Source organism: Macrotis lagotis, chromosome 1 (genome assembly GCF_037893015.1).
Source record: "Macrotis lagotis isolate mMagLag1 chromosome 1, bilby.v1.9.chrom.fasta, whole genome shotgun sequence".
NCBI classification, from domain to species: domain Eukaryota; kingdom Metazoa; phylum Chordata; class Mammalia; order Peramelemorphia; family Peramelidae; genus Macrotis; species Macrotis lagotis.
Window position 1 is genome coordinate 572,560,936 of NC_133658.1, and position 26,425 is coordinate 572,587,360.

Below are 26,425 nucleotides of genomic sequence, written 5' to 3' on the forward strand. Positions count from 1 at the left end.
TCTCTATATACACTATTCCTCCTTGCTACCCTCCCCTTAATTTATATTATATAAGAAATCCATTCCCCTAAACTCTATACTCTATTATTTGCTCCCCCTCCTAAATCTGGAATTGGAATTTCGGTTGTTATCAGAAATGCTTTCTAAAAATCCAACAATCCCCAAGGTCTCAGATGGGATTTGAATATTAGGAAATGAGCATAAGAGCTTTATAGTCATCAGAAAGGGAAAGCTACAGTCTCCACAATACAAAGCAAGTTTAATGGTATTGTGAACCAGGTGGTACTTACGCTGACAGTTGCGTCTATTTACACACATTATGGCTATGAAGAAAATGAAGAAGCTTATCACAGTAGGGATAATGATGAGTTGGTGAGTTGACACAGCACCTGGGTCATTTTCTGTGGGAAAGGCAAGGAAGAGTAAATGTGAGTCACAAAACTATTACAGTATCCCACTACCAATTTGACCCTCACAGATGATAGGAAAGGATATTCTCTACTTCTTTGTGTAAAATACAATACTATGTTCAACAGCTGCAATTTCCATTATATAACTTTTTATCACATACCATCTTAATCTGAATAACAGCAACAATAATAATAGCTATTAATTGTAATAATGATTGTTCAGTTGTTTCAGTCATGTCTGACTCTTTGGGGCCCATTTTTAGGATTTCTTGCCAAAGATATTGGAGTGGTTTGTCATTTTCTTCTCTAGATCATTTTGTAGATGAAGAAACTGAGGCAATAAGGATTAAGTGATTTGCCCAGGGTCACCCAACTAATAAGAGTCAGGTTGGATTTGAACTCAGGAAGGTGAATCTTTTGACTCCAGGGTTGGCGTATTATTCACTATGCCATCTAGCTACCCAATTGTAATAATAACCCATAATAACATTTAGCACTTTAAGATTTACAAAGTACTTTATTCATATTATCTCATTTGATCCTTACAACAACTTTCTGAATTGAGTGCTATTTTTAACTCCATTTTATAGATGAGGAAATTGAGGTTGAAGAAGGTTTTCTGTGTTACACAAAGTCACAGAATAGCCAAGTGTCTGAGTTAGTATCTGAACTCAGTACTTTCTTATTCCAACTCCAGCATACTCTCCACCAAACCACCTAGTTGTCTAACTTCAAACAACAAATAAGTTAAATGCATATATGTCTGGCACTTGCTAAAATCTTGGACATACAAAGACAAAATGAAAAGTTCCTAACAGTTGGGATGAGGGGGAACAATGTATACACAAGTAAATACAAAATAAACATAATGTAATTTCAGGAGAAAGGGAGAGTTATATTGGGAAAATTAAGCCAACTCTATACCCCTGAATGAGATTTCTTTGAAAGAAAAAATATTGATATACAGTGAAAATAAAACATTTAAAGCCATGTTTAAATTTGATGTATGCCCAGTTTGGGAAGAAATATAAGGTTGATGATGAGACCAATTAAAAAACCCAAACTTATGGGCAATGAATGTGTAGATAGTGAACACCAAGGATGAAAATCAATATTATCAACTTATTTTATTTTGAAAAAATGCATATTACCTTCCCATCTCATATTTTGAAATATTTATTTCTGTTTACTATTAACTAATCACAATCAACCTGCATTTCAGCTAATCTGTCTTCAGCTTAACCTTTCTCTTGTTCTCTCTTGTTTCTCTCTTTTCTTTCTTTCTCATTACTTCCCTCCTCCCTCCTTCCCTTTTCTCTTCTTTTTTCCTTCTTCCTCCCTCCTTCCCCTCTGCTTTCTCTACTTCCTTACTTCCTCCTTCTTTTCTCCTTCTCTACTCCCTCTTTCCCTTCTTTCTTCTTTTCTTCCCACCTCCTTCCTTTCTCCCTCCTTCTCTCCCTACCACCCCCCTCCTTAATTCCCTCCTTTCTCTCTCTCTCTCTCTCTCTCTCTCTCTCTCTCTCTCTCTCTCTCTCTCTCTCTCTCTCCCTCCCTCCCTCCATCTCTCCTTCCTGCCTTCCTTCCTCCCTTCCTTCTTTCCTTCCTTCCTTCCTTCTTCCTCCTTCTTTCTTTCTTCCTTTTTTCCCCACGTTCTTTCTTGCAGCATAGGCAATATGGATCTATGTTCTTCATGACTACATATGTATAATCTATATCAAAGGGCTTGTATTCTCAAGGAGAGGAGAGGGGGAGAATGAGGGAAACAATTAAGATTATGAAAATGTTACAATTGTTTTTATACATTAATGAGAAAAAATAAAATAAAAATGTTCTTTAAAAAAAGATTATGAAGAAGACCAGAGTTAAGCAGTATGTGCAATTCTAGTAAGGAGGAATGTGTCAGGTAAACATTTCTTTGTCATTTCAAATATATTTGTACAATCCTCCAGAGGAACAAGGAATAGATGTGGATAGTTCAGGCCAAAAATATGCCCTCAGTCTCACTGTCAATGGGCATAGGATGCTACTGGAAACAGTTGTTGCCTATGTCCTTTCTCAGCTCCTTGACTGACTAGGCTACAACATCTAAGAGTGTGGTAGAATTGTCTCACCCATGAGTGAGACTCAGCTCTGCCTCATCTGCTGCCCCCTCACCACAGGTCCCTGATTTAGGTTTATTCAAAAGAGATACAAAAGAGATTTGGGGAGGAAGAAGCCAGTAGCTAAGGGGATGAGGAAAGACCTTATGCAGAAGGTGACACTTGATTTGAGCCTTACAGGAATTCTGTAGTAATTCTGAGACATGGAAGTGAGGAGGGAATGCATTCTAGGTGTATGAACCAATCAGTGCAATGTTACGGGGACAGACAATAGAAAGTCATGTGTGAGGAGCAGCAAGGCTGGTTTGGTTGGACTAAAGAATGAGTGGAGAGGACTAACACAGAATGAGGCTGAAAAGGTAGGTTGGGGTCAGGTTGTGAAAGTCTTTAAATGCCATAAGAGAGTTTATAATTTGATCCTATAGATCAATGGATCATAAATTGAAAGTTGAAAGATGCTTCAGCAGCCAGCTAGTACAAGCCTCTGATTTTACAGGTGAGGAGATCATAGGTCTGGGTAATTTGCCAAAGATTACATAGGATGTAAGTAATAGTAGGGAACCCAGGCAACTTCTAGGCACAGCAATGACATGGTCAGATTTGTGATTTAGGAAAATCAGTTTAGAACTATGGATAGATTTAAGACAGATCAGGAAAATGTGAGACAGGAAGACTAATTAAAAGGCTATCAATGTCATCCAGGTAAGATGCTATGTTGGCTATGTGAATGGAGAGAAGGGGATGGATATGAGAGAGATTGTGGAGGCAGAAGTCAGGAGATTTGCTAACTGACTGTATATGCAAAGTGAGGTTTACAAGAAGGTGGTAAACCTAGGTGGCTGGAAGGATGGTGATACCCTCAACAGGAATGGAAGAATTTTGAAAAGAGGAAGGCTTGGGGATGCTGGGTGGAATAATAAATAAAGTACCTGGCCTGGAGTCAGGAAGACTCATCTTTCTAAATTCAAATCTGCCCGCAAACATTTATTAAATATGTGAACCTGAACAAGTCACTCAGCCTTGTTTGCTTCAGTTCCTCATCTACAAAATGAGAAGGAAATAGCAAACTGCCATGAAGGATGAGACACAACTAAAATAACTCAATAATAAAAAAAAGGTTTAGGGTAGGTGTGGCCAATCTGTGGCTCATGGTCCTCAAAGCCCAATCATGTCCATGCCATATACTAGGAAAATGAAGGAACAAATGAGCACATGCACCAATGTTGCAACATCACAGACCAGTTTTAACCCTTAACTAACATGACTCGACAAGTTTTTGATGGGCAAAATGGCCCAGAAGAACCAAAAGGTTAGACATTCATGGTTTAGGGGGAAAGATAATGAGTTTGGTTTTGGCTCTATTGAGTTTGGGATATCTCTGGAATATCTGGTTTGAAATGTCCAACAGACTGCTGTTGGTGATGCTGTTGGCAATCAGTAGGGGAAACTAGAGCCAGGTAAGTAAATCTGGAAGTCAAAGACAAGATAGTTGAACCCATGTGAATTTGGGTAACATAAAGGATAAAGACAGAGAAGAGGATCAAGGTAGAGATTTAGGATAGGCCTACAGTTAGGGGGCATGTTGTGGATTATGATCCAGCAAAGAAGACTGCGGAGTGTTCATAATAGATAGGAGGAAAACCAAGAATGTCATAAAAAATCAAGAGACAGATTTCTAGAGGAGAGATGCTGTTGACCACAGGATAAAATGTCACAGAAAGTCCAAGAAGGAGAAGGACTAAAATAGGCCAACAAGTTTGTCAATTAAGAGATCACTGGAGACTTTGGAAAGAGTAATTTTAGTTGAATGATGTGTCAGAGACAGTTTCTCAAGGAGTTTATGTGAGAGGAGAGCTGTAGGATAATATGTAGCACCATTATTATAAACTTAAAAGATCCAAGCTCTAGAGCTGGAACTGACCTTAGAACCTTTTATAGGTGAGAAGACAGAAGGTTTGAGAGGTTAGGTGATTTGTCCTTGATAAGTGGTAAGTGTCCTTGATAAGAGCAGATTTGAATTTAGGTCACGTGACTCAAATTTAGTATGTTTTGGCATTGTGCAGCTATATCCCTGGGATAAATGGATTCTCCCTAGAGGCCATAATTAGTTATTTGTAAGGAAAAACTCCTTCCCAAATTGAATAGAAATTCAGCAGCAAGTTATATGAGAAGAAACTAGAAAAGATTCCCCATGTGGATAAAGACAAACATCGTTTTTCGAAATTCTCTTAAAATCATTACAGATATATCAGATGTTAAAGATTCCTTGACCAATTTGTGCAGATGGTCCAAAATCTGTTATTGTCCAATGCATAGGTCTCCACTACATAATGTTAGCAATCAAGGAGGCTAACTTCTGGAGTGAGCTTTTGACTTCCATTTTAAATTAGAGAATGTTATCATCTTTACTTTTTCTCAACTAGCTATTGATATTTTTTCAGTTCTCAAAAAACCTCAGGAAGGAATAAAGTTAGTGCCATGGATTTTGGGTTTAGAGCAGGAATTCTTAAGTCAATGGAACCATTCATGGAATAATATTTTAAATAAAATAAAATACATATGATTACAAAGAAAATCAATTATATTGAAATAAAAATGATTTTTTCCCTCCTAAAGCTTATGAACACCCTAAAATCTATTGGTTTGGATAGTAAATGTGACCTTGTCTAATCAGCATTACTGAGCAGTGGGACAGAAAATTAGCCAATAGAACTTTCAATATTGATACTTCTCTGCCACTTTCTCTAGGAAGATTGTAGTTTCCAGAAAAATGATAACAGATATTCAGAACTTAAACATCCTACTTGAAATGCTTTCAGGATGGCATAAGCCAATGACAAGCACTGCCTCCCACCCTCAAGAATTCATGACTTTTTCTCCTTTTTTTATGGACATAACCTCCCAAACACCAAAAAATCAAAATCAAAACTATCATTTGATGTATGTGAAATTACAAGGTCACTCAGATTTTAATATAGCTGATATAGTAAATAGTGACAACTAGAAATCATCTGAGAATGTGACAGCAGACTCAATTTCTTGTCCTTTATGTTCTTTTGTAGATTTTCCACAAAAGATTTTCCATTTACATATAAATCTTTTTTTTTTTTTAGGTTTTTGCCAGGCAATGGGGTTAAGTGGCTTGCCCAAGGCCACATAGCTAGGTACATATAAATCTTAAACACAAAATTGCCAGACCTTTTTAAATTATTGTATTGCTATAGTATAGATAGATTTTGAAGACTCCATAGTCTAGAGTAGGTAATATATGTTCCTAATTATGCTATCTGAGTAATTTTGGCCATGTGGATATAATCAGGAATATACCTCTTTGGGCAGCTAGATGCTGCAGTGGATAGAGCACCAATCCTGGAGTCAGGAGGACCTGAGTTCAAATTCAGCTTTAGGTGACCCTGGGCAAATCACTTAACCCTAATTGCCTCAAAAACAAACAAATAAAAAGGAATAGATCTCTATTATCTATTTTTAAAATATTCTGAACTTAAGAATCAAAAAGAACACTTTCATATACAGAAGAGCATTCTATAAGAAAAGGTGAATCAGAGCAGCTAGGTAGCACAGTGGATAGAGCACCAGCCCTGGAGTCAGGTAGACCTGAGTTCAAATCAGACTGAAACATTTAATAATTACCTAGCTGTATGACCTTGGGCAAATCTCTTAAACCCATTGCCTTAAATGAATACAATTTAAAAAAGAAGAGGTGAATCCCCATATTACTCTGCATGCTTTTTTTTAAAAAAAGGATAAAATAAGTGCTGATTGTCAATCATTTGACTATCTTTAACAATGTTAGGGATAGAGGTATGATTGGCAATTGTAAGACCTGGAGAAATTATTGCAAAAGATTTCCTTAATTCATTGCTTTAAGAAATTTTTTTCCCCCAGGGAAAATCTTGGCACACAAGTCTCAGCAAGCACTGCCCCTGTTTTTATTCTTAATATATCTAAGCCCTTTACTGCTCCTACATCTTCATAGCATACCTATGTAATGATGTTTTTTTGCCTGCTTATACTTTGCTATGCAGGGTAAATGGAAGGACCCCTAGGTTAGGAATCACATAAGGGTCTTACTCCTAACTCTCTATGTCCTATCTTTCATTCATCATATATCTATCTTGTTTGAACATAATTGTTTTCAGATTGCCAATATCATTATACTCTTAGCTCCTTGAGAGTAGGGACTGTCTGTTGTCTTTCTTTGTACATAATGGCAGTTAGGCACCCCTTCCATCTGGATAATTCCAGTAAAAAAATTTTGGCCTTCTCTTTGTACCAGAGATGAAGTCTGAATTTTTCTTTTTATTTTATGGGGTATTTACAGTATCTTTTTGTAAAATTTGGATTAAGTATTAGGTCATGCTTCCATGTCATCTGTTGGCCTTCATGTGTTCTCTGCGGCTTCCACAAAATTCCCCCAAAATTCCCATTTAATTTCTTATGCAAATTAATGATTTATATCAAAACCAACAAATAATTATATTTTCATCACTTAGCACAGTGCCTGGGGCATAGTAGACAATTTTTTTTTTAGGATTTTGCAAGGCAAATGGGGCTAAGTGGCTTGCCCAAGACCATACAGCTAGGTAATTTCTGAGACTGGATTTGAACTCCTGACTCCAGGGCCAGTGCTCTGTCTACTGCACCACCTAGCCTCCCCTATAGTAGACAATTAATAAATGTTTATTGACCAGACTAAACTCATTTGCAACATGAGAGAGTTGAATTTGATGATCTCTAAGTTAACTGTTTAACTGTAAAATTCCATGGTTCTTTGTATTCACAATAGAAACTATCTAGTGGAGTGGAAAATAGCAATTGTATAAATTGCTAGCATTTATATAGCCCATGAGCCTTGCTAAGTGTTTTACAAATGTTCTCTCATTTAACCCTCTCAATAAATCTAGGAACTAGATTGCTGTTCTGATCCTCATTTTACAGATTGGGGAAACTAAGATTAAGTGACTTGACTGGGTTCATATAGATAGTTTCTAAGGTTGAATTTGGTCTCAGATCTTCCTTCCTCCAGGTCCAATGCTCAATTATGGTACCCTATTTACCTCATTAGGCTTAGAGCCACAAGAACTAGATTTGAGACCTGGCTCTATCCATATGCTTTGTTATTGTGGACAAATCACTTGGCCTTTCTGGACCTCAGATTTTTTAATCTAGAAAATGGGGATAATGATGCTTTGTAAACTGTAAAGCAGTCACAATGGGAGACTCTCTCTAACTACAGTGATGCTGCTATTTACCCAGAACATTTTCCAAACGCTTCTCATAAACCAAATACACAAAAAAATCTAAGTCATTGCTTTTTAGTCACATCCAGGGAACTTTTGGACTCAAAACAGGAGAATCAACCCATTACCTACACCCATCTTGCTCTCTAGTCTGGTTGGGAAAAAAAATCAAATGCACCTTAAAGGCCAAAAGTTTGGACTATTGAAAAGATGCATATTCTGAAACAACATGCAGCAGTCAATTCTCCAAAAGAAATTCAAAAAAACTTTGGAATACATATAAAGCTTCCTAAGTTGACAACTCTCAGTTGGACACATTAAGTTCACATTTTTTAAAATCACACACACACACACACACACACACACACACACACACACTAAAACAACAACTCTATCTACTCAGAGCCATACCTATTTTGGGGGGGCATTTTTCAAATTCAGAATCTTGAAAATTTAATTTTTTTCCAACATGGGGAAGCATATTGCTTACCTCATTGAATTGTCATGGCTCTTTGAAGCAAAAACATGCTATGAAAAATAGGTATTATAATATTGTATTAGTCATATAGAGATTTGTAATTTTTTCAAAATAATTCCTATGTATTATCACATTTGATAATCACAAAAATCCTGGCAGGCCTTTAGGATAGGTTTTGATCCCTTTTTAAGATGAGAAAAACCAAGACAGGGAGAAACGGAGTGAACCATCCCAACCCTCATAGTAAGTTAATGGCAGAAATAAATTAAAACATACAATTAAAACAACAATTCAGCATTGTTGAATATTATCTTTGTGCGATACCCCTAATAAATTATTGTTGAACCAAAGATTTTTTAAAAAGTGAAGTTTAACCCTGTGTTAGAAAAAAATGTTCCCCAATTGGGACTGACTAAGCAAATTGTGATATAACCAGATATAATAGATTATTACAGTTCTATAAAAAAAATGTTGATGGAAGGAACTCAGAGAAATATAGGAAGACTTATATGACTTGATGGTGACTGAAGTAAGGACAAACAGGAAAAGACTATGCACAAAGACAACAATGGAAACAGAACACCATCAAACCCAAGCTGACTGCTGTGTGATTAAAATGACCAAGCTTGACCTGTAGAGGAGATGGGAATATACCTCTGCCTCTCCCAACCATAGAGTTGGGGAATACTGAATGTACTACCAGAATCAGTTGATGTGTTGGTTGGTTTTTCTGAACTGCTTTTCCCTCTCTTCTTACTTTTTAAATCTTTGTGACAAATTATAGCTCCCTGAGTAGAGGAGGGAGAGAGATATATCAGGAAGTACCCTTTCTGTTTTACCAGTCTTATACCTTATTCTTCTCCATCTACTCTATGATACAGTGACATTGTGTATGCACTATGTGAATGTACTGTTTGTCAAACATAACCCTCTATTTTCCAAGTGAACATTTTCACTGACTGACCTCGTGCCTGGATATCTTTCCTTCATCTCTACCTTCTGGTTTCACTGGCTTCCTTCAAATAAAGTCAAAGTCTTAAGATTAAAAAGCCTTAACAGTGATCCTTAATTTTCCTCTGAGATTGTCTCTAATTCATACTGTATATATCTTGGTTGTTCATTGGTGGTTTTTATATTGTCTCCCCCATTAGACCATGAGCTCCTTGAGAGCAGGAATTGTCTTTGCCTTTCATTTAAGACAGAGCCTGCCTCTGAGTAAGCACTTAATAAATGCTTCCTGACTTCACTTGATTTGAAATAAATATGATGTAAAAATCAAAAGTATAAATTTTTAAAAAGCTAATTTTTTAAAAAGGGAATATAAAAATATGATTAAGAATTTCAACTTGTACTTGAGTTAACTATATTTTCTTAAATGATACTTACTTAAGGTAATATTTTTTGATAGTTGAAAATCACTATACTTGATTAAGCAGATTAAAGAGAGATTGGTGGTTCGATTGACATGTACTTCACTGTCAACATTATACAGCCTAGTTGCTGGATCTTGGAAAATGGTGGTGTTGAAGGAAGTTAGTTCTTTCCCATTGTTCATCCAGAAGATGTTAGGCTGTGGATAACCATTCCGAGATGAGCAAGTTATCCTCCAAATAGATGGGTCTTCCTCATTTACACTGACAGAAGGATCTGAGAAGTCAGCTGGAGAAAGATCAAGGAGGTAAGTATACCCAGGAGGTAGAAACATATAGGTATAGATACAATATATTGCACTTTATATTTGAAATTATCTTGCAATTGGAAGAATTATAAATCTGAGACAGAGATGTTTTGCTAATCAACTACATCACAAGGAATACATTTTTTGCTTGTACTTGACCTGGTTACCCCAATTCTCATCTATGTGTAGTGAGAAAACAGAAAGAAGGAGAACATGTAGGCCAGTCATTTGTCCATTTTTCATCACTCCATCTGAACTACTCCATCATGTCCCAGAAGTCTCTTCATCCTAGAAGACGATTTCTTTTTTTATATGGAAATTTTTGATGATGATATATAATAAACTCTCTTGTCTGGCTTGGCCTAGGAATGTATTTTTAGTATACTGGTGAGTAAAATGTGAAACTTTTGTAAGATATATGAATTGTCAGTTCTAAATAATTGAAATATATGTGTGTATACACATGGGAGGAATAATGGACAGAGGACTAGGCTCGGAGTCAGGAAAACCTGTATTCATGCCCCACTTCTAACACAGAGGCCATATTAACTAAAACTTGTTATTTAAGCTTTCCTTAAAAATTACTGGTATTTTGTTTGTGCATGGTCTACATTTCCCAGTGTATCCCTACCTCTTCTCCCTCCCAGAGAGCTATCCCACATAACAAAGAATAAAGTGTGTGTGTGTGTGGGGGGGGGACAGTCAATACTAACATATTGAGAAAGTCTGAGATTATATGCAATTTGACACCCTTTGACCCCCATCTCTGTAAAGAAGAAAGGGGGAGCTAAACTAAGGCAGAACATTTGCAAACTACATTGGAAGAGCAAATATTCTTATTGGGATTTCCTTGTATCAACAAAATCATAAATTCAGATCCCTCCAATCAAACATAGAGAACATAATCATCATAATAACAACATTCTATGCATAAACATTTGCTGAATGAAATTATCATTTTATGTATACTTTTGCTTATAATTTTCAAAGTTCTTTTCCATGACTTATCTCATTCAATAAAACACAATTAAACCTACAATGCACATACTCTAATATTCTTTGAGGATACAAGAAGGATCTTTAGGGGTCACCATCGTGAACATTAACTTAAGCTCATGTGCTTAATACTGTTCATATGCAGAAGGATCATTTAATAGTTTTAGCTGGAAGAATAATCAATAAACCTGAATTTACTATGTGATTAATTTTTTTTATGCTTCAAAAATCAAGTGTGAATATTCTATCCACTAGTGTAATGAACTGGTTCAGTGATGTAGTAACTAGTTTTTCAGGAGCTGGCTGCAGTTAAAAATTTACTCTACGGCAACCAAGACAGACATTGAGCCTCTGCTGGGCCCCAGACAGAAAGGCTCATATAGACCACCATTGTCCACTTTCAAATACATCCCAGTTTGATGGAATCTGATGGACACAGTAGAAGCTGGCATCATTTTATTGCTTTGATGAGGCATCAGAGCAGGACTTTAATATAAACATATGGAAAATGAATCTGGCTTAACCCCTAAGACAATGAAGTCTGTTCTCCTTTGATGAATCTTCTTTTAGGATTATGGGAATTGCCAAAGCTATCTTCCTTAAGCACATATCTAACCATGTCACTCCTCTACTCCAGTGGCTCCCTGTTTCCTCCCAGAAAATATAAACTCTTTGGTTTGGATTTTAAGGCCTTCCACAATCTTCACACACCAAGGGAAGATGTGCAAGTATCAACCTTGCTTTTCAGACTCATTATATATTTACACCTCTACCTATCCTGAAAGTTCTACCACTGTTCTGTTCCTCATGACATGATACACATTTCATGTATTTGCATGACCATGCCCCACATCTAGAATGCTTGCCCAGTAGAATGTAACTTCTTGAAAAAGAAAAGGTTTAAATCTTATCTCTATTTCAGGATCTAGCATAATAAATGACACAGAGTCAATATTTATTAAATAAATATAATTAATTGGTTAATTTATATAACTTGCTAGCTGTAAGCTTGGGCAAGGGGAAAGAAATAAGTATTTATATGTCAGACACTTTACAAATATTATCTAATTTGATTCTCATGACAACCCCAGGGAGAGAAGCTATCATTATTTTTATTTTACAGTTGAGGAAACTAAGGCAGAAACCCAGGTAGAAGTTAAGTGACTTTCCCAGGGTCATTACTGTAACTGTCTGAGGTTGGATTTGAACTCACACCTGGAAATCATCAAGGACAAGTCATCCAATTTCTCTGTTTTCTCAGCTATAAAAAGCAAAGAGTAAAGTACTTGTAACTATATACATACAGGGTGAAGATCAAATGAGAAAGTGGATAGAAAGTGTTTTGTTAACCTTAATGACTATATAAATATTATTTCATATTATTTAGTGACAGTAAGAGTTAGTTGTCTAGCACTTACCTCTAATAGATAATTTCACATCATACTTGTGGACACGTTGGTATTGTCCTCCTATCAATTTCTGTACTATACACTCATAGGTACCCTCATCAGCCACTTGCAGAGAAAGGATTGTGATAGAGAGGTTATTAGATGAGTCAATTGGGGTCGTCCTGTTTACATATGGAAGGTCTATGAGATCTTCAACCTTTTTCCCAGGTGCATAGGCCTGTACCACTTTCCCAGCTTTTTGCCAGTAGATTCGATGATTTGCCATTTCCTTCTTAGGAATATTATAGTTACATGAAAAGGTAGCAGGTTCATTCACTCTTGCTATCTGAGTCTCTCCTAAAGGGAAACAAGCATAAATGTAGTTTGTACAGCTGACCATGAACTGCGATTTTTAGGTCATCTGGAACAAAGATTAAATGTATGTGACTTAGTGTTACACATTTAGCTCTTGGATTTAAAGATATCAGAATCACGTAGTCAAAAATTTTTTAATAGTTGCAATATTTTCAAGTGATCAAATGAGATAATATATCTTAATAACTCTGCAAGCCTTAAAGTACCCTATAAATTCTAATTATTTTTAAAGTGTACTTTTATTCATTTATTTCTAAAATGATTGATTTCTCCCCTTCTTATTCTTTCCTTTTTTTGGGGGGGGGGTAAGGCAATGAAGATAAGTGACTTACCCAAGGACACAGCTAAGCATTAAGTATCTGAGGCTGGATTTGAACTCAGGTCCTCCTGACTCCAGGGCTGGTACTCTCTATCCATTGTGCCACCCAGCTGCCCCTTTTCCTACTCTTTCCTAATGATCCTCCCTTACATATAATAGAACTTTTCCTTGTAACCAAAAATTATATTTAAGCAAAAGAAAATAAAAATTAGGACATTGGCTAAATTTGACAATGTATACTTCATTCTGTCAGCACCTATCATCTCTTTGATAAGAGCATGCTTCAACATCAAACTTCTGTAGTCAGAATTGGTCCATGCATTGATTAGCATTCTGAAGTGAGAAAATTTGCTTTTCACAAGACTTTGAAAATAAGAGGCTCCTTTGTGAGATCCAGGCATCACTCTCTCTCTCTCTCTCTCTCTCTCTCTCTCTCTCTCTCTCTCTCTCTCTCCCTTCCTTTTGTTTTTCCCTCTTTCCCCTCAGTCTCTCCATCTGTCTTTTTTTCCTCTCTCTCTCTCTTTCTCTTCTCCCCCCCCCCCCCCCCCCCCCCCCCCCCCCCCCCCCCCCCCCGCCCCAGCACCTACTCAATCATTTATCATCAACTTCAGTTTGAATGTTCCCATCTGCTCATTCAGTGCATCATTGTACTATGAATGAGTTCCTTGGGCAGAAATTGTTTTTGCCTCTTTTGAAGGAGGGAAAAAGAATGAATGAACAAGCACTTGAGCACTGTGTCTCACATGTAGTACAGGCTTAATAAATGCTTGCTGATTGACCACCAGCTTTGGGCCCCTTCATGGTAATCTCAATAGAACATTGCCCTAAGGGAGACAAATGTGACCACTCCCAGATAGAATCCTCCCTCACAACTGTAAGTGAAAGCCTGGAAATTCATGGCAGTGTTGATGGATGACTCATGGAGTTTTTCTCCAGCCATCTGTGGAACAGTGTGGGTGTTTTCTCTAAAAGGTCATTGAAATGTATCATTCATGAGTTGCCTGGGGGTTCTCGCTTGGTGGTAGGGGGGCATCCTCCTGTAATATTCAAGCCTTGAACAAGAGCCTGACTAAAAGAAGGAACCAAAACTGCCCTGGTCAATAGAAACTGAAAGCTTGGAAATTCCCACTGAGGTCCTGCCTTGAGTGACTAGGTCCTATGAAGAAAGGAGGAAAAAAATATAGAGGGAGGAAGGGAGGGAATTAGGGAGGGAAGGAGAAAGAGAGGGAGACAAACAGAGAGGGAGAGAGAGAGAGAGAGAGAGAGAGAGAGAGAGAGAGAGAGAGAGAGAGAGAGAGAGAGAGAGAAGAAGAAGAAGAAGAAGAAGAAGAAGAAGAAGAAGAAGAAGAATGAGGAGGAGGAGGAGGAGAGAGAAAAAGAACAAATGAATAAAAGACAGAAGAAATAGAGGAAGGAAAGGGAGAGAGACAGACACAGATACAGAGACAAAAAAAAGAGAGAAAAGAGAGAAAGAATCCAGATATCAAGAAAACAAACTTAAACTGAGTCCCCTAGTTACAGTTTATTTATGCTTCAGTTAGCCTGAATCCCACCCATCTTTAGGTAAAACACCAATGGCAGAGGTGAAAAGATTCTCACTTCTTTTAAGATACTGCTCAAGCACCATATTCTGTTTGAAGTCTTTTTTAATTCCTCCAACCACTACTGCCCTCCCTTCCAAACCATCTTGTATTTAACTCCTTTGTACTGATTTGTATTAATTTACTTTATATTATGCTGCATATATTTATATATGTCCTTGTGGTCTGCCCTAGTAGAACATAATATCCTTAAGAGTAGGGATGATGTCATTCTTTGCACTTATCTCCAGCACCTTGCACATGCTTGGCATCCTGTAATCTCTTAAAGAATTCTTGTTTGAGGGGCGGCTAAGTGGCATAGTGGATAAGGCACAAGCCTTGGAGTCAGGAGTACCTGGGTTCAAATCTGGTCTCAGACACTTAATAATTACCTAGCTGCGTGGCCTTGGGCAAGCCACTTAACCCCATTTGCCTTGCAAAAAAACTAAAAAAAAAAAAAAAGAATTCTTGTTTGATAGATTGACCTTAGTGATCATCTAAACCAATTTTCTCCTTTTTTTTTAAGGTTAGGAACCTGAGACTTAGGGGAAGTTTATTGCCCAGAGCAAAATAGTGTAACTTGAACTAGGCACAAGTCTTCTGATTTAAGTCCTAGTATTCTTCCTGCCAAGGTCTTCTCTTTAAAATAATTCTTTATATGTTGTGAGGAATGAAGGACTTGTGGGTCTTCACAGGGTGTGGAGGGAGGCCCCTTTGAAATCCCTTACAAAGGGGGAATGGCCCCAGCCAATCACAAAAACTGGGAGAGTTCTCCTAATCCCATTCCAAAAATGACAAACCCAAGATTAGAAGAAACTAGTCCTTAACTGGTCAAGAGTAACCTAGTCTTGACCTTCTCCTTTGCAGCTCAAGGAGATCTATCTGTTCTTGCTCATTAGTATAATGAACAGGGTGGGGGAAATGTATAGGAAACAATGTATCATTAGATTTGTGACCCCAGCCTATGGTTGGCATGAAGGGGCAGGAACAAAGTCTTTCAAACTGATTGTATTTTGGGGTTTCCCCCACCCCTTTCTCCCACCATGAGAGAGGTATGCCATTTTGTTAAGATATCTTAAGAAAAACCATTTCAATCACTCTGGACTAAGTATTCTTGGGCCATTTATAACATATGGTTAAAACAATTATTAAATTTTTTTTTTAGGTTTTTTGCAAGGCAATGGGGTTAAGTGGCTTGCCCAAGGTTACACAGCTAGGTAATTATTAAATGTCTGAGACCAGATTTGAACTCAGGTACCCCTGACTCCAGGGCCAGTGCTCTATCCACTGTGCCACCTAGCTGCCCCAGTTATTACATATTTTATATTAATATTTCCTTTGGTTTATATAGTTGTTACTACTCTTAGAAATTTTGGTTGCTCCTGATAATCATAGTTTCACATCTGTCCCAGCAATATGTATTTGACTTCCTACTAGGAGAAGGGCTAAGGGTAGGGTGGGAATGAGATTGGTGTTAGTTTGTAGTCCAAATCAACTCTATTTTGGGAAACTGATATTCTAAATTTCTCATTCAACTTTTACCAGAGTTCTATTTTGATTTGGGTGGCACAGTGGAGAGTGAAAGCCTGGAGTTAAAAAGATTCACCTTCCTGATTCAAATCTGAACTCAGATACTAGCAGTATGACTTTGTTTGCCTCATCTATAAAATAAGCTGGAGAAGGCAAACTGCTTCAGTATCTTTACCAAGAAAACCCCAAATGGGGTCACAAAGAGTCAGACATGACTGAAAACTACTTATCGGCAGACATTTTTCTCTTGTTTTTTTAGGGCAGAGATATACTTCTCTCATCTTACCTATTTGTTGGCCCTCCCAGGCTCTAAGGTCTTGGCCAAGTGACAGTAGCTGTTATAGTTACAAATAATGCCCATTCAATTGGAAAATTCAAGAGGGCATGAATTTTCCCTAAAAAAATCTTTAAGGCAGAGATAGAACTTTAATCTGTTGAGTGATTTAGTTATTGACTCATTCAGTTGGCATAGCCGCTAGAGAGGTATACACTTTTTTAATGACATCAGAAGCTTTCCAGGTTTCAAATATTCATTCATATTGAGGTATAAATGACTGGTGAAGCTTTAGGTTTGACAATTCTCAGAGATATTTGCATTTTAATGAGGAAATAGAAGCTATAGCTAAAGCCTTACTAATCATCTTTCCTAAGAACTTTCTACTCAGTCAAGTCTAAAATCAGAATGAGGCTGGGATTCCAGGGGCCTCGAGCTCAGACTCCAGTATGCAGATGGACATATTTCCTCCCTAAGGTGACATGCCTTGACTTGAAGTCTCATTCCTGCAGGAACCTCTCCCAGGAACCTCTTCCCAGCTCTCCCAGAGTCTCATTCCCTTGGCACCTTAAAAAGGTTCTTCCTTTTTTTCTCAAGCTTTTTGGTAACAAGGGCCAGACTCTCTAAAGAAAGGGATATCCTATTTCCCTGTGGTGCTACTCCCACAGTCAGACCGTCTTCTGCACCCTCTTAACAAATCAGTCCTACCACTGTATTTGTCTAAGGTGAATTTCAAATTAGAACTATGTCTAAAAGGATTTCTCTCTCTCTGTGTGTGTGTGTGTGTGTGTGTGTGTGTGTGTGTGTATGTATGTATATCTCTCTCTCTTTCTCTGTCTCTGTCTCTCCATATATATATATATATATATATATATACATATATATATATATATATATATATATATATATATGTGACCTACTTATTCTAGGGAATGTCATAGATTTGAGTTAAAAGGAGCCTTAATTTAATTAGTTCAATTACCCTCATTTTACAGAGAAGTAAACTAAGACCCAGAGTCAACAACTTCTTTGTCTAAGGTCACACAGGTAAAACTGGAATTCATTTTAGTTTCTGTTCCTTCAATTAGTTTAACTTAACTTTACTATTTGCAAATATTTTAAGGCATTTTATGGACAAAAGCATTGTGAATTGGGGGAAGGATTAGAGGAGTGGGGAAATTATGGTAGTATGGTAGAAAAAATAGCTCAATTTGCAGTTAGAAGACCTATGATGGACACTTTTTTTGGAGGCAATTGGAATTGAATTGCTTGCCCAAGGTCATACAGCTAGTAAGCATCTGAAACTTGTGTTTGAACTCAGGTCCTTCTGACTCCAGGGATGGTTACTCCATCTACTGCATTACCTAGCTACCCCATTGTGAGACTTAAACCTTGTCACTTATTCCCTATGAGACCATACATAAGTAACTTTACTCCTCTTTTCCTAATTTGTAAGGGAAAGAAACTCAAAATCCCCCTCTAGTTTAAAGACTATGATCCTTCTACCAAGGAAGAGGGTCCCAATGTCCTGCACCCACCCAACATGCTCATTCTCACCACTATTCTCAGCTGAGTAATTCCTCTGGTTCAGAATGTTCTTTCCTTTCCTCTTCCTGAAGCCATTATTTACCCTTCAAGTTTCAGCTGAAACCTTATTTCTTCTATGAAACCTCCTCTAGCTATTTCAACCTCAATTTGAACTTTATCTTTCCTCTGAATTCCTAATACTCACCTAGTCAACACCCCAAGTGTTTCTGAATCATTCCCTGTATGTTAACCCTGCCTTCTCTGCTTTAATGTTCTCTGCTTATTCCATATATACTATGACAAATACATAGTGAATATACATTTATTGTATCCACCAGCTCACTAGGATTATAGCTTTAGAGCTGAGAGGGAACTTAGAGGACATTTAGCACATTTATCAGGTGAGGAATTTGAGGTCCATATCTGTTAAATGGTTTATACAAGGTCACACTGATAGTGTCAAGAGGTGAGAACTTGAACTTGGATCCTCTGATCCTATATCCAATTCACTTTCTACCATGCTACCTCTATAATATCCATTGATCAGTTAATTCATCAAACAATAAAATCCCCAAATAATGGTGACTTAAAAACTTCCCCACTCTCCCCCCACCAAAAAAAGATAATTTTATCTATTTGTCCCTAGTTTAGTTCCTTGGTCAATTACTAAGTTCATAATTTTGCCTCATTTTTGTTGATGGCAAGGGGAGAGGTCTGTTGGTTAAACAGACTTCTTTTTTAATTTGTTTAAGTGCCGTTCAGAATCAGTTCAACCTCTTCAGAATTATCCCCAAAGGTTAAGCTCATCCTGCCTGAGATATACCCAAATTTCCCCTTTGCCTCTATTTCCTTTTCTACACATATCTTTTCTGAGCTAAAAGTTAAGGGGAGTTTTTGATCCATTCACTGCCACACTAATCTTTTTTTAAAAAAATTTATGTTTTTTCCAATTAAATGTAATTTTCTGTAAGATTTTAAGTTCTACACTTTTCTGCCTCCCCTTCTTCATGACAGTGAGAAATCTGATATAGATTATATATGTACAATCATATTTAACACATTCCTATGTTAGTTATTTGTGAAAGAGGAATCAGAACAAAAGGGGAAAAATGAGAAAAAAATGTAAAATCAATTTTAAAAAATGAAAATAGTCTATTTTGGTCTGCATTCAGACTCCATAGTTTTTCCTTTGGATGTTGATGGCATTTTCCATCACAAATCTTTTAGAATTGCCTTTTGTTCACTGTATTGCTGAAAAGATCTAAGTCTATCATCACACAATGTTGCTATTAATATGCCACACTAATCTTTGCAGGAAATGCATTGGGCCCCTGAAAACTCTTCTACTCTTGGATTTAAACTAATTAGTTTCATCCTCACAGGTGCTGAGCTTAACTGACACACTGAAAAATGAATAGGAAGGTTAAACTGATTTGACTGGTTATAGTGAATGTCAGAAACAAAAACGACTCAGGACATGATCTAAACGAAAAGGACTCAGGACATAATCTAATGCATCCCATCTCATTTTATAGCAGAGGAAACTGAGGCTAACAAAAGGTACAGGACTTGCTCCAGATCACATTACCCTTTAGTTTAAGAACTAAGACTAAGGGAATAGAAATAAAGATTTACAAGTCACATCTGCTAAGGACTTTCTTCTCAGAGCAGTAACAAGCCAGGAGTGACTGGGGTTTTGTTTTAGGACACCAGCATACAGAGGTACACTTTCTCCCCTTGCCTTGTCTTGCTATCTCACTCCAAAGTCATTGCAACCAATGCACCACCTCTACAATCCCTTCATCCCCCACCTGAACACACAGTGTCTCATTCCCCTGACACCTGAAAGGAATCTTTCTTTCCCCTTTCTTTGGAGTCAAGGGCCTGACTCTCCACAATACTACTTTTTCCTCCTGTAACATTATGAAAATGGTTGTTTCTGTGTCAATCCTTCCTTTTCCTCTCCTACCAAGAAATCCATCAAGGACAACTACATGTGTAACTCTTCTAGTTGATAATGAATCACACTGGGAGCTATTTATATTTACTTACTTTCCTTCCTACTCCCTACCCGTCTATCTACAGTGTTCCCAAAATTTTAGAGCTTAGCTTCACTAGCTTTAAACTGCACTATTTTGAGATACACTGTGTATCTATATAATTCTATGTGTGTAGATGTAGATATAGATATGCACAAAATAGATCATCTCTGAGACTCTTTATAATTTAAATTTATAATCTTCTTAGTCCCATAAATCTCTGATCCCTAGGAAAAGTAGGGCAGATATATAGAAACCCTAAAAATATGTGTGTACACATATATATAAAATACTTAGGATTTCTATAGAAATAGAGCATATATATATATATATATATATATATATATATATAAATGCATACATTTTGGGGGGTTATTTTTAGTCATTTTCATTCTTGCCTGACTCAGGACCCCATTGGGGTTTTCTTGACAAAAGCATTGGAGCAGTTAGTCATTTCCTTCTCCAGCTCCTTTTACAAGTGACCCCATTTGGGGTTTTCTTGACAAAGGCATTGGAGCAGTTAGCAATTTCCTTCTCCAGATCCTTTTACATGTGAGTAAAATGAGGCAAACAGGGTTAAGTGACTTGTTCGGGGGCAGATTTGAGCTCAGGAGACAAGTCTTCCTGACTCTGATGTACCCTATGGTGCCACTTAGCTGCCCATACATACTATTTACAGTATAGCATATAAAACAACAAACACATAAACAGACACACAAATATACAAGTGTGTATGATGGAAGACTTCCTTGCTATTCCATTAACAAAATCTTCTATTTCTCCACTATGCATGTTTTCTCAGGATGGTGCCCATGTCTGGGATGCTCTCCCTCCTCATTTCTACCTCTGGCTTCTTGGGTTTCCTACAAACCCCAACTAAAATCCTATCTTCTACAGGAAAATTTTCATAATTCTACTTAATTCAAGTGACTTTTCCTCTTTTAACAATTTCTTGCTTATCTTATATGTAATTTACTTATACACTTTTGTTTGCTTGCCTTCCCCATTATACCTTAAGCTCCTTGGGGAGCAGAATTGTTTGTTGCCTCTTTTTTGTATCCCAAGCCCACTTACTAAATGTTTATTGACTTCTTACCAATGTACTTCAGAACCTGCTCAGTTTTCATACACATATTATCATCTTCATCACTACCACCACTATCATCATCATCATTCACTGACCTTGGAATCAGGAAGATTTGACTTGATTTCTAGGGTTTCCATATAAAACAATTATGTGGCTTTATAATATCCATATATTTACAGAGGGTGTCCCAAAAGTCCTAGTGCAAAACTGCACTAAGTCATCTTATTCATGGAAAAGCCAGAGAAGGCCCTCTTAGTGCAAAACGGAACTAAGACTTTTGGGGCACCCTGTGTATACAAATTTATCTTATAAATACATATAACTATTCTGGGTGGAAACTCCCTCAACCAAATTAGATCAGCAACTCATTTGTAAATTATAGTGCTAGAGAGATGCTGAGGGCAGTTTGTGTTTAATGGCTTGCTCTGGGTCATATGCACAATACCTATATAAACCAAAAAAAAAAAAACCCAAAATCTATTCAGTTCAATAAAGGCAAAAAGTTTAGGGTTTAGATCCAGGTAGAACCAAACATTCTCCCTCACCTTCCACTTTCTATTCCTACATTTTGCTATTCAACTGCTCAGTGTTTAGTTACCTGAGGAATACCCTCCTTCCTCACCTCCCCACTTTCATTATCTCTAAACTGCCACAGGTTAAGAGATAATGAAAGTCTGGGGGTTGGGGAGGGAAATGCATAAAGGAGTTTTTTCAGTTTCATTTGCCTTGTCAACCATTTTTCTTAAGTCTAGACAATAAATAAAATAATAATCCAAACCCTGGTTCTCAGTGTTCTGCTGATTTTTGAGGAGTGAATGCTCTTACTGGATATTTAACAATTGCCTGTTTGAGTTGGCTCTGGCAACACCTCTGGAGCAATGTGCCCTCAAGCTCCAAACCATTGGCAGAAATTGTTGCTAGTGGTATATGATAAAGAAGATGGAGAGAGAAAAGGGGCTTAGAGCAGGGGAGAGAGGAAAAAGATTACAGAACATGAACAAGGAGAGAAGAGAAAAGGGGGTGGGGAGAGAAAGAGCAGGATACTAAAAAAGGAGAGAGAACCAGAGCTGAAGGATGAGAAATCTGGGATCTGTGAGGGAAGAAACCAGACCTATTCTCAGTTCATCTCAAAGATACATTGGAAAAGATTAGAATCAGTCCTAGGCTTGGAGCCTGAATCCTGAAGACCTGTTTTGACATTTTCCTACTATGTGACTATGGAGATGTCATTAACCCTTTTTGGAATCTCAGCTTCCTTTTCTGTTAAAAGGAGACTGGTAATTATATAAGTGATACTTAATCCCACCAGGCGATTATGGGATAAAATGTTTTCAAGAGAAAGTTGCTATTCTCAGTCTCTTTCATAGCCCTTGTAGCACACTGCCTACTACAAATTAGTTGTCTAAAGTATGCTTGTTGATTGATGATGCAAGCAAAGAAAGTTGAAATTCTAAAATATCTAGCTGTGCCTCGAAGTCCCTAGCACAAAGACTGCACCAAATCCACTGATCAAATGAACAGTCAGAGGATCATAGATTGAGAGATAGAAGTCATCGAGTACATCTAATACATATATTCTATAGATGAGGAAACTGAGGTCTGGAGGAGTAAAGTAAGTTGCCTGGGATCGAAAATGGTGATTGACAGGGTCAGGATTTAAACTCATAATTACAAACCAATTCTCTTTTTCACTATATCCAGAATGGAACCATCCCACCAAAGACAGATAGATGGCTGACCTCTTTATGACTAGATGAGATCCCTAGCTTTCTGATCATTTCAATTTACATAATCAGTTGTTTTTGTTTCCGGTTGTTGGAAGGAAACCATTCCCTATAATTTGATTCCTATCTCTGAGGAACTTCATTAAAAAAAATAACCAAACAACCTTTTATACTCATTTCCCAGTTTAGTGTCCACCCCCTGCCCAGCAAAAAATGACTGACAAAGTCATCATAGGTCACATTCTGTATCCATAATGGTCTCTTCTAAAAAGAGGGAAATATGCCTCATTCTCTTTTTCTTCTGAAACTGAGCTTGTTTTTTGGCTACTTTTTAATGTTACTGAAGCAGCTTCTTCCCAACCTCATGCAGAAATAAAATTCAACTAACTGGGGCTTCTCCTCTAGTTACTGAGCCAACAAAAATAATCAAAGACCTCTTGCAGAATAAACATTTATCACCTTGCATAGATTAGCTTCATCCAGGGAGACACCATCAAACAAGATCACTTTTCTGAATCCCTATAATCAATGTAGTTGTGAAGAAAACAGGGGAAACTCCATCACTGTACCCCTTACCTCACTGGGAGTAGTGAGTGCTAATGTGAGCCCTTGAAAGTTGATTACCTGAGCTGGAGCAAACAAAACCCAGATAGGTCACAAGAAGTATCAGGGTTGAGAGCCCGGTTTGGGCCATCCCCACTTCAGTCTGGAAAGGCTTATCTCCAAATGCCTAAGACCCAAGAAGAGAAAATAAAAATAAAATGTCAGAAGCAAAGTCAAAGATGATCAGTGTTTAATGCTCTACCCATATGGGTAGAAGAAACAGGAAGAAGCCAATGATGATTACCATTCATTAAAGTTCTAGAGGGTTTCCCAGAGGTTTTAAAATAACCTTCCAATATATGGTTCTCTATTAAAGCTGGGCCCCTGAAGTACTTAAAAAATTTTTTTAAACTTCTTTAAAATCTTGAAAAAAAAAGTCTCTTGAAGGAAAGCTGTTTCCTATTTCAAAACCAATGAAAGGATGCTCCTTTAAAAAAAATTAATTTTATTTCAACTATGCTTTTGTCAAATTATGTATACACACCAAAATCAAGGCTATTTAATGATAAAAGAAATCCATCTTTTTTTTACTTCGTGAATTTCATTTCTAGTGTTTCATGTTATTTCCAATGAAAGCACTTTACTTGTGCTTGGATAGAGAAAGCAGGTGAAAGACATCATAATTACAACAAATTCTATGGTCAGTCTCTTATTTTTATAATTTGGAAATAATTTCATTTCTCAATAAATCTACTTCTATTATTTTTGTCCAAATTTGCCAAAAATTCAAAGGGAAGGGAACAAGGATTTAGATAGAACCTATTATATTTCAGACACTTGAGCTTTATAAATATTATCTTAAAGCAAAATACACAGATCCAAGTCCTCACTATAATATGAAAGTTCTTTTGTTGAGACAGGGTGAAAACTCAGAGCAATCAATCAATCAATCAACATCATTAATTAAGTACCTATTGTTTACTAAGCATTATGCTGGGATTGGGAATATAAATACAAAGAATGAAACAAAAAAAAAAGGATTTGCCTAAATTTGAAAAGAATTTTGGTTCTTAATTTAACAAAGTTTTCTTGGAAAATGTACAACTAGATTTAATTTACCCCCTGTACCTTCACCTGTGATTCGTAAAAAAATTAAGAAAATAAATTTCGCATGATTTAACGTGTATAATTAATATATTACTTGCCTTCTCAATGGGTGGGGGAGAGGTTGAAGGGAAGGAGAGAATTAGAAACTCAATTTTTAAAAAATGTTAAAAATAAATGAATACATTGTACATTAGTGGGGAGGGAGGAGAGGTAGGGAGAAAGTAAACATATTAAGGACCTAGAGGAGTGAAGGAGACTATATCATAGATGTACAATAGAAATGACTTCTCATTTCTCTGGGTCAACATAATTGAAGACTATGAAGGAATATGTCTGATTTTTGGATAAATATACTTACAGGAATGATTTAGAAGTCACACAAATTCATGCTCATAAATTTTAATTATTATTATTATTACAATTGGTCTGAGTTTGGACAAGACAGTTTAACTAGAGTCATATATAAAATCAGAGTTAGATGTAGTGGCTGTTAGAGTTCCTTCTGCCTCTAAATCTATGAACCTGTGACCAAATGATTTCAAAGGACCCTTCTAAATCCAAATTATATGTTACAAAGGCTATTGCCAAAATACATTTTAATCCACCTTGTTCAACAGACTTGGGAAATTTCAAAAACAACTTTGGAAGAAGAAATTTTAACTTTTTAAAAAAAAATTCTAAAAATTGTACTCCAAGGCTGAAGGAATTTTTTTTTTGATTAAAGATTTTATTTATTTTGAGTTTTACAATTTTCCCTCTAATCTTACTCCCCCCCCCCCACTGAAGATAATTCTAAAAGAAGAGTTCTACTTAATTCTTGGGCAACCATATCTAGAAGAAGTACAGGGTCTCCCAAGGGGACTACTTTGAAAGAGGTAAAAGTTATTCAAATCTACAAGTTTCAGTCTGCTGTTCAGAAACAAAAGCAAAAAACAAAAAACAACTCCATGTATTTGAACTATAGCCACCTGTAGTATGTTAAAAATCATCCCTCAGTGAGTTGAGCAAAATTGTACTTACCAAAAACAAGTTCCTTCCTTTTCTTCTCTAGAAAAAGTTACAAAGAGAGCAGACCCTCTTATTCCACAGTCTTCCAGCCTTGAAATGGCAAATGAGACTGGTTAACTGTCTTTTTCTCAAAGTGAAGTCACTAAGACGTCATTTCCCCATAACTTCCCTAAAATAATTTGAGGATCTGATCCTACTTCAACCCAGAAGTATTAGAGTTGTAAACTTAGGACTGGTTTGACATGAAGTCATAGATGGAAGAGACACCCACACAGGAAGGCCCTAAATGAAAGAAAGAAAAAACCTTGACACCAGGGCTGTCCCTAGGGGAGAATGAACCTGGGGAGAATGAACCTGGGGTGAACGTTACTGGGACTGCCCACCTCTATCCTTTTTCTTAATTTTTGTTTTGTGGTCTGTCCTTTTTGTATAAGTAAAATCAGCTTAAATGGACACCAAGGGTCAGTCTTGAAGAAGGGGAAAAATTAAGAATAGAGATATAGACATTCTGAAGGGTGACTGTGCAAAAGTAAGAAGGACATTTCCATTTTCATGGCTGTTTAAAGTTGGGTGTTTTACAAGCTGATTATATCTTTATATGTATATCAGTCTTTCTGTGTGTGTGTGTGTGTGTGTAATCCTCAAGTAAATACCAAATGATAGGAACAACCATTAACAGCAGCAAGACAACTTGAGGAAGAGATAGGAGACAGTGTATGTCAGCAGAATCAAACCACCAGCACTACCTTGTCCCTAACCTTTCCTCCTCCTCTGATGGAGGTAGCACAGGACTCAGAAACCGAGGCTTTGCAGAGAGCAGTGCCCTCCAAAGACATGTAACCATTTTAAGGGGAGCAGTCACTGTGAAGAAGAGGTTTACATTCTTTATCACCACCTATTGCTGATTAACTGCTACTTCAAGACCAGCCCAAGAGTCTTGGGAATGATTCTTCTCTCCTTCTTCCATCCCAATCCTGACAGCAACTGCCATGGAAATGCAAC

General features: G+C 37.1%; 1 protein-coding gene across 2 annotated transcripts in view; it reads right to left on the bottom strand.

Annotated features, from left to right (window-relative positions):
* The window catches only part of CD80 (CD80 molecule), a 41,292-nt gene extending 15,778 nt beyond the window's left edge, over positions 1–25,514 (bottom strand). For both annotated transcript variants that reach the window (XM_074214581.1, XM_074214580.1), the window contains exons 1-5: positions 25,436–25,514; positions 23,390–23,495; positions 12,341–12,667; positions 9,635–9,907; positions 291–401 (exon numbers count right to left, since the gene is read on the bottom strand). In XM_074214581.1, the coding sequence (XP_074070682.1) occupies positions 291–401; positions 9,635–9,907; positions 12,341–12,667; positions 23,390–23,459 (781 nt within the window). In that variant the 5' untranslated portion in view covers positions 23,460–23,495; positions 25,436–25,514. The remainder of the gene's footprint in view (positions 1–290; positions 402–9,634; positions 9,908–12,340; positions 12,668–23,389; positions 23,496–25,435) is intronic.
* Between the last annotated feature and the right edge of the window lie 911 nt (positions 25,515–26,425).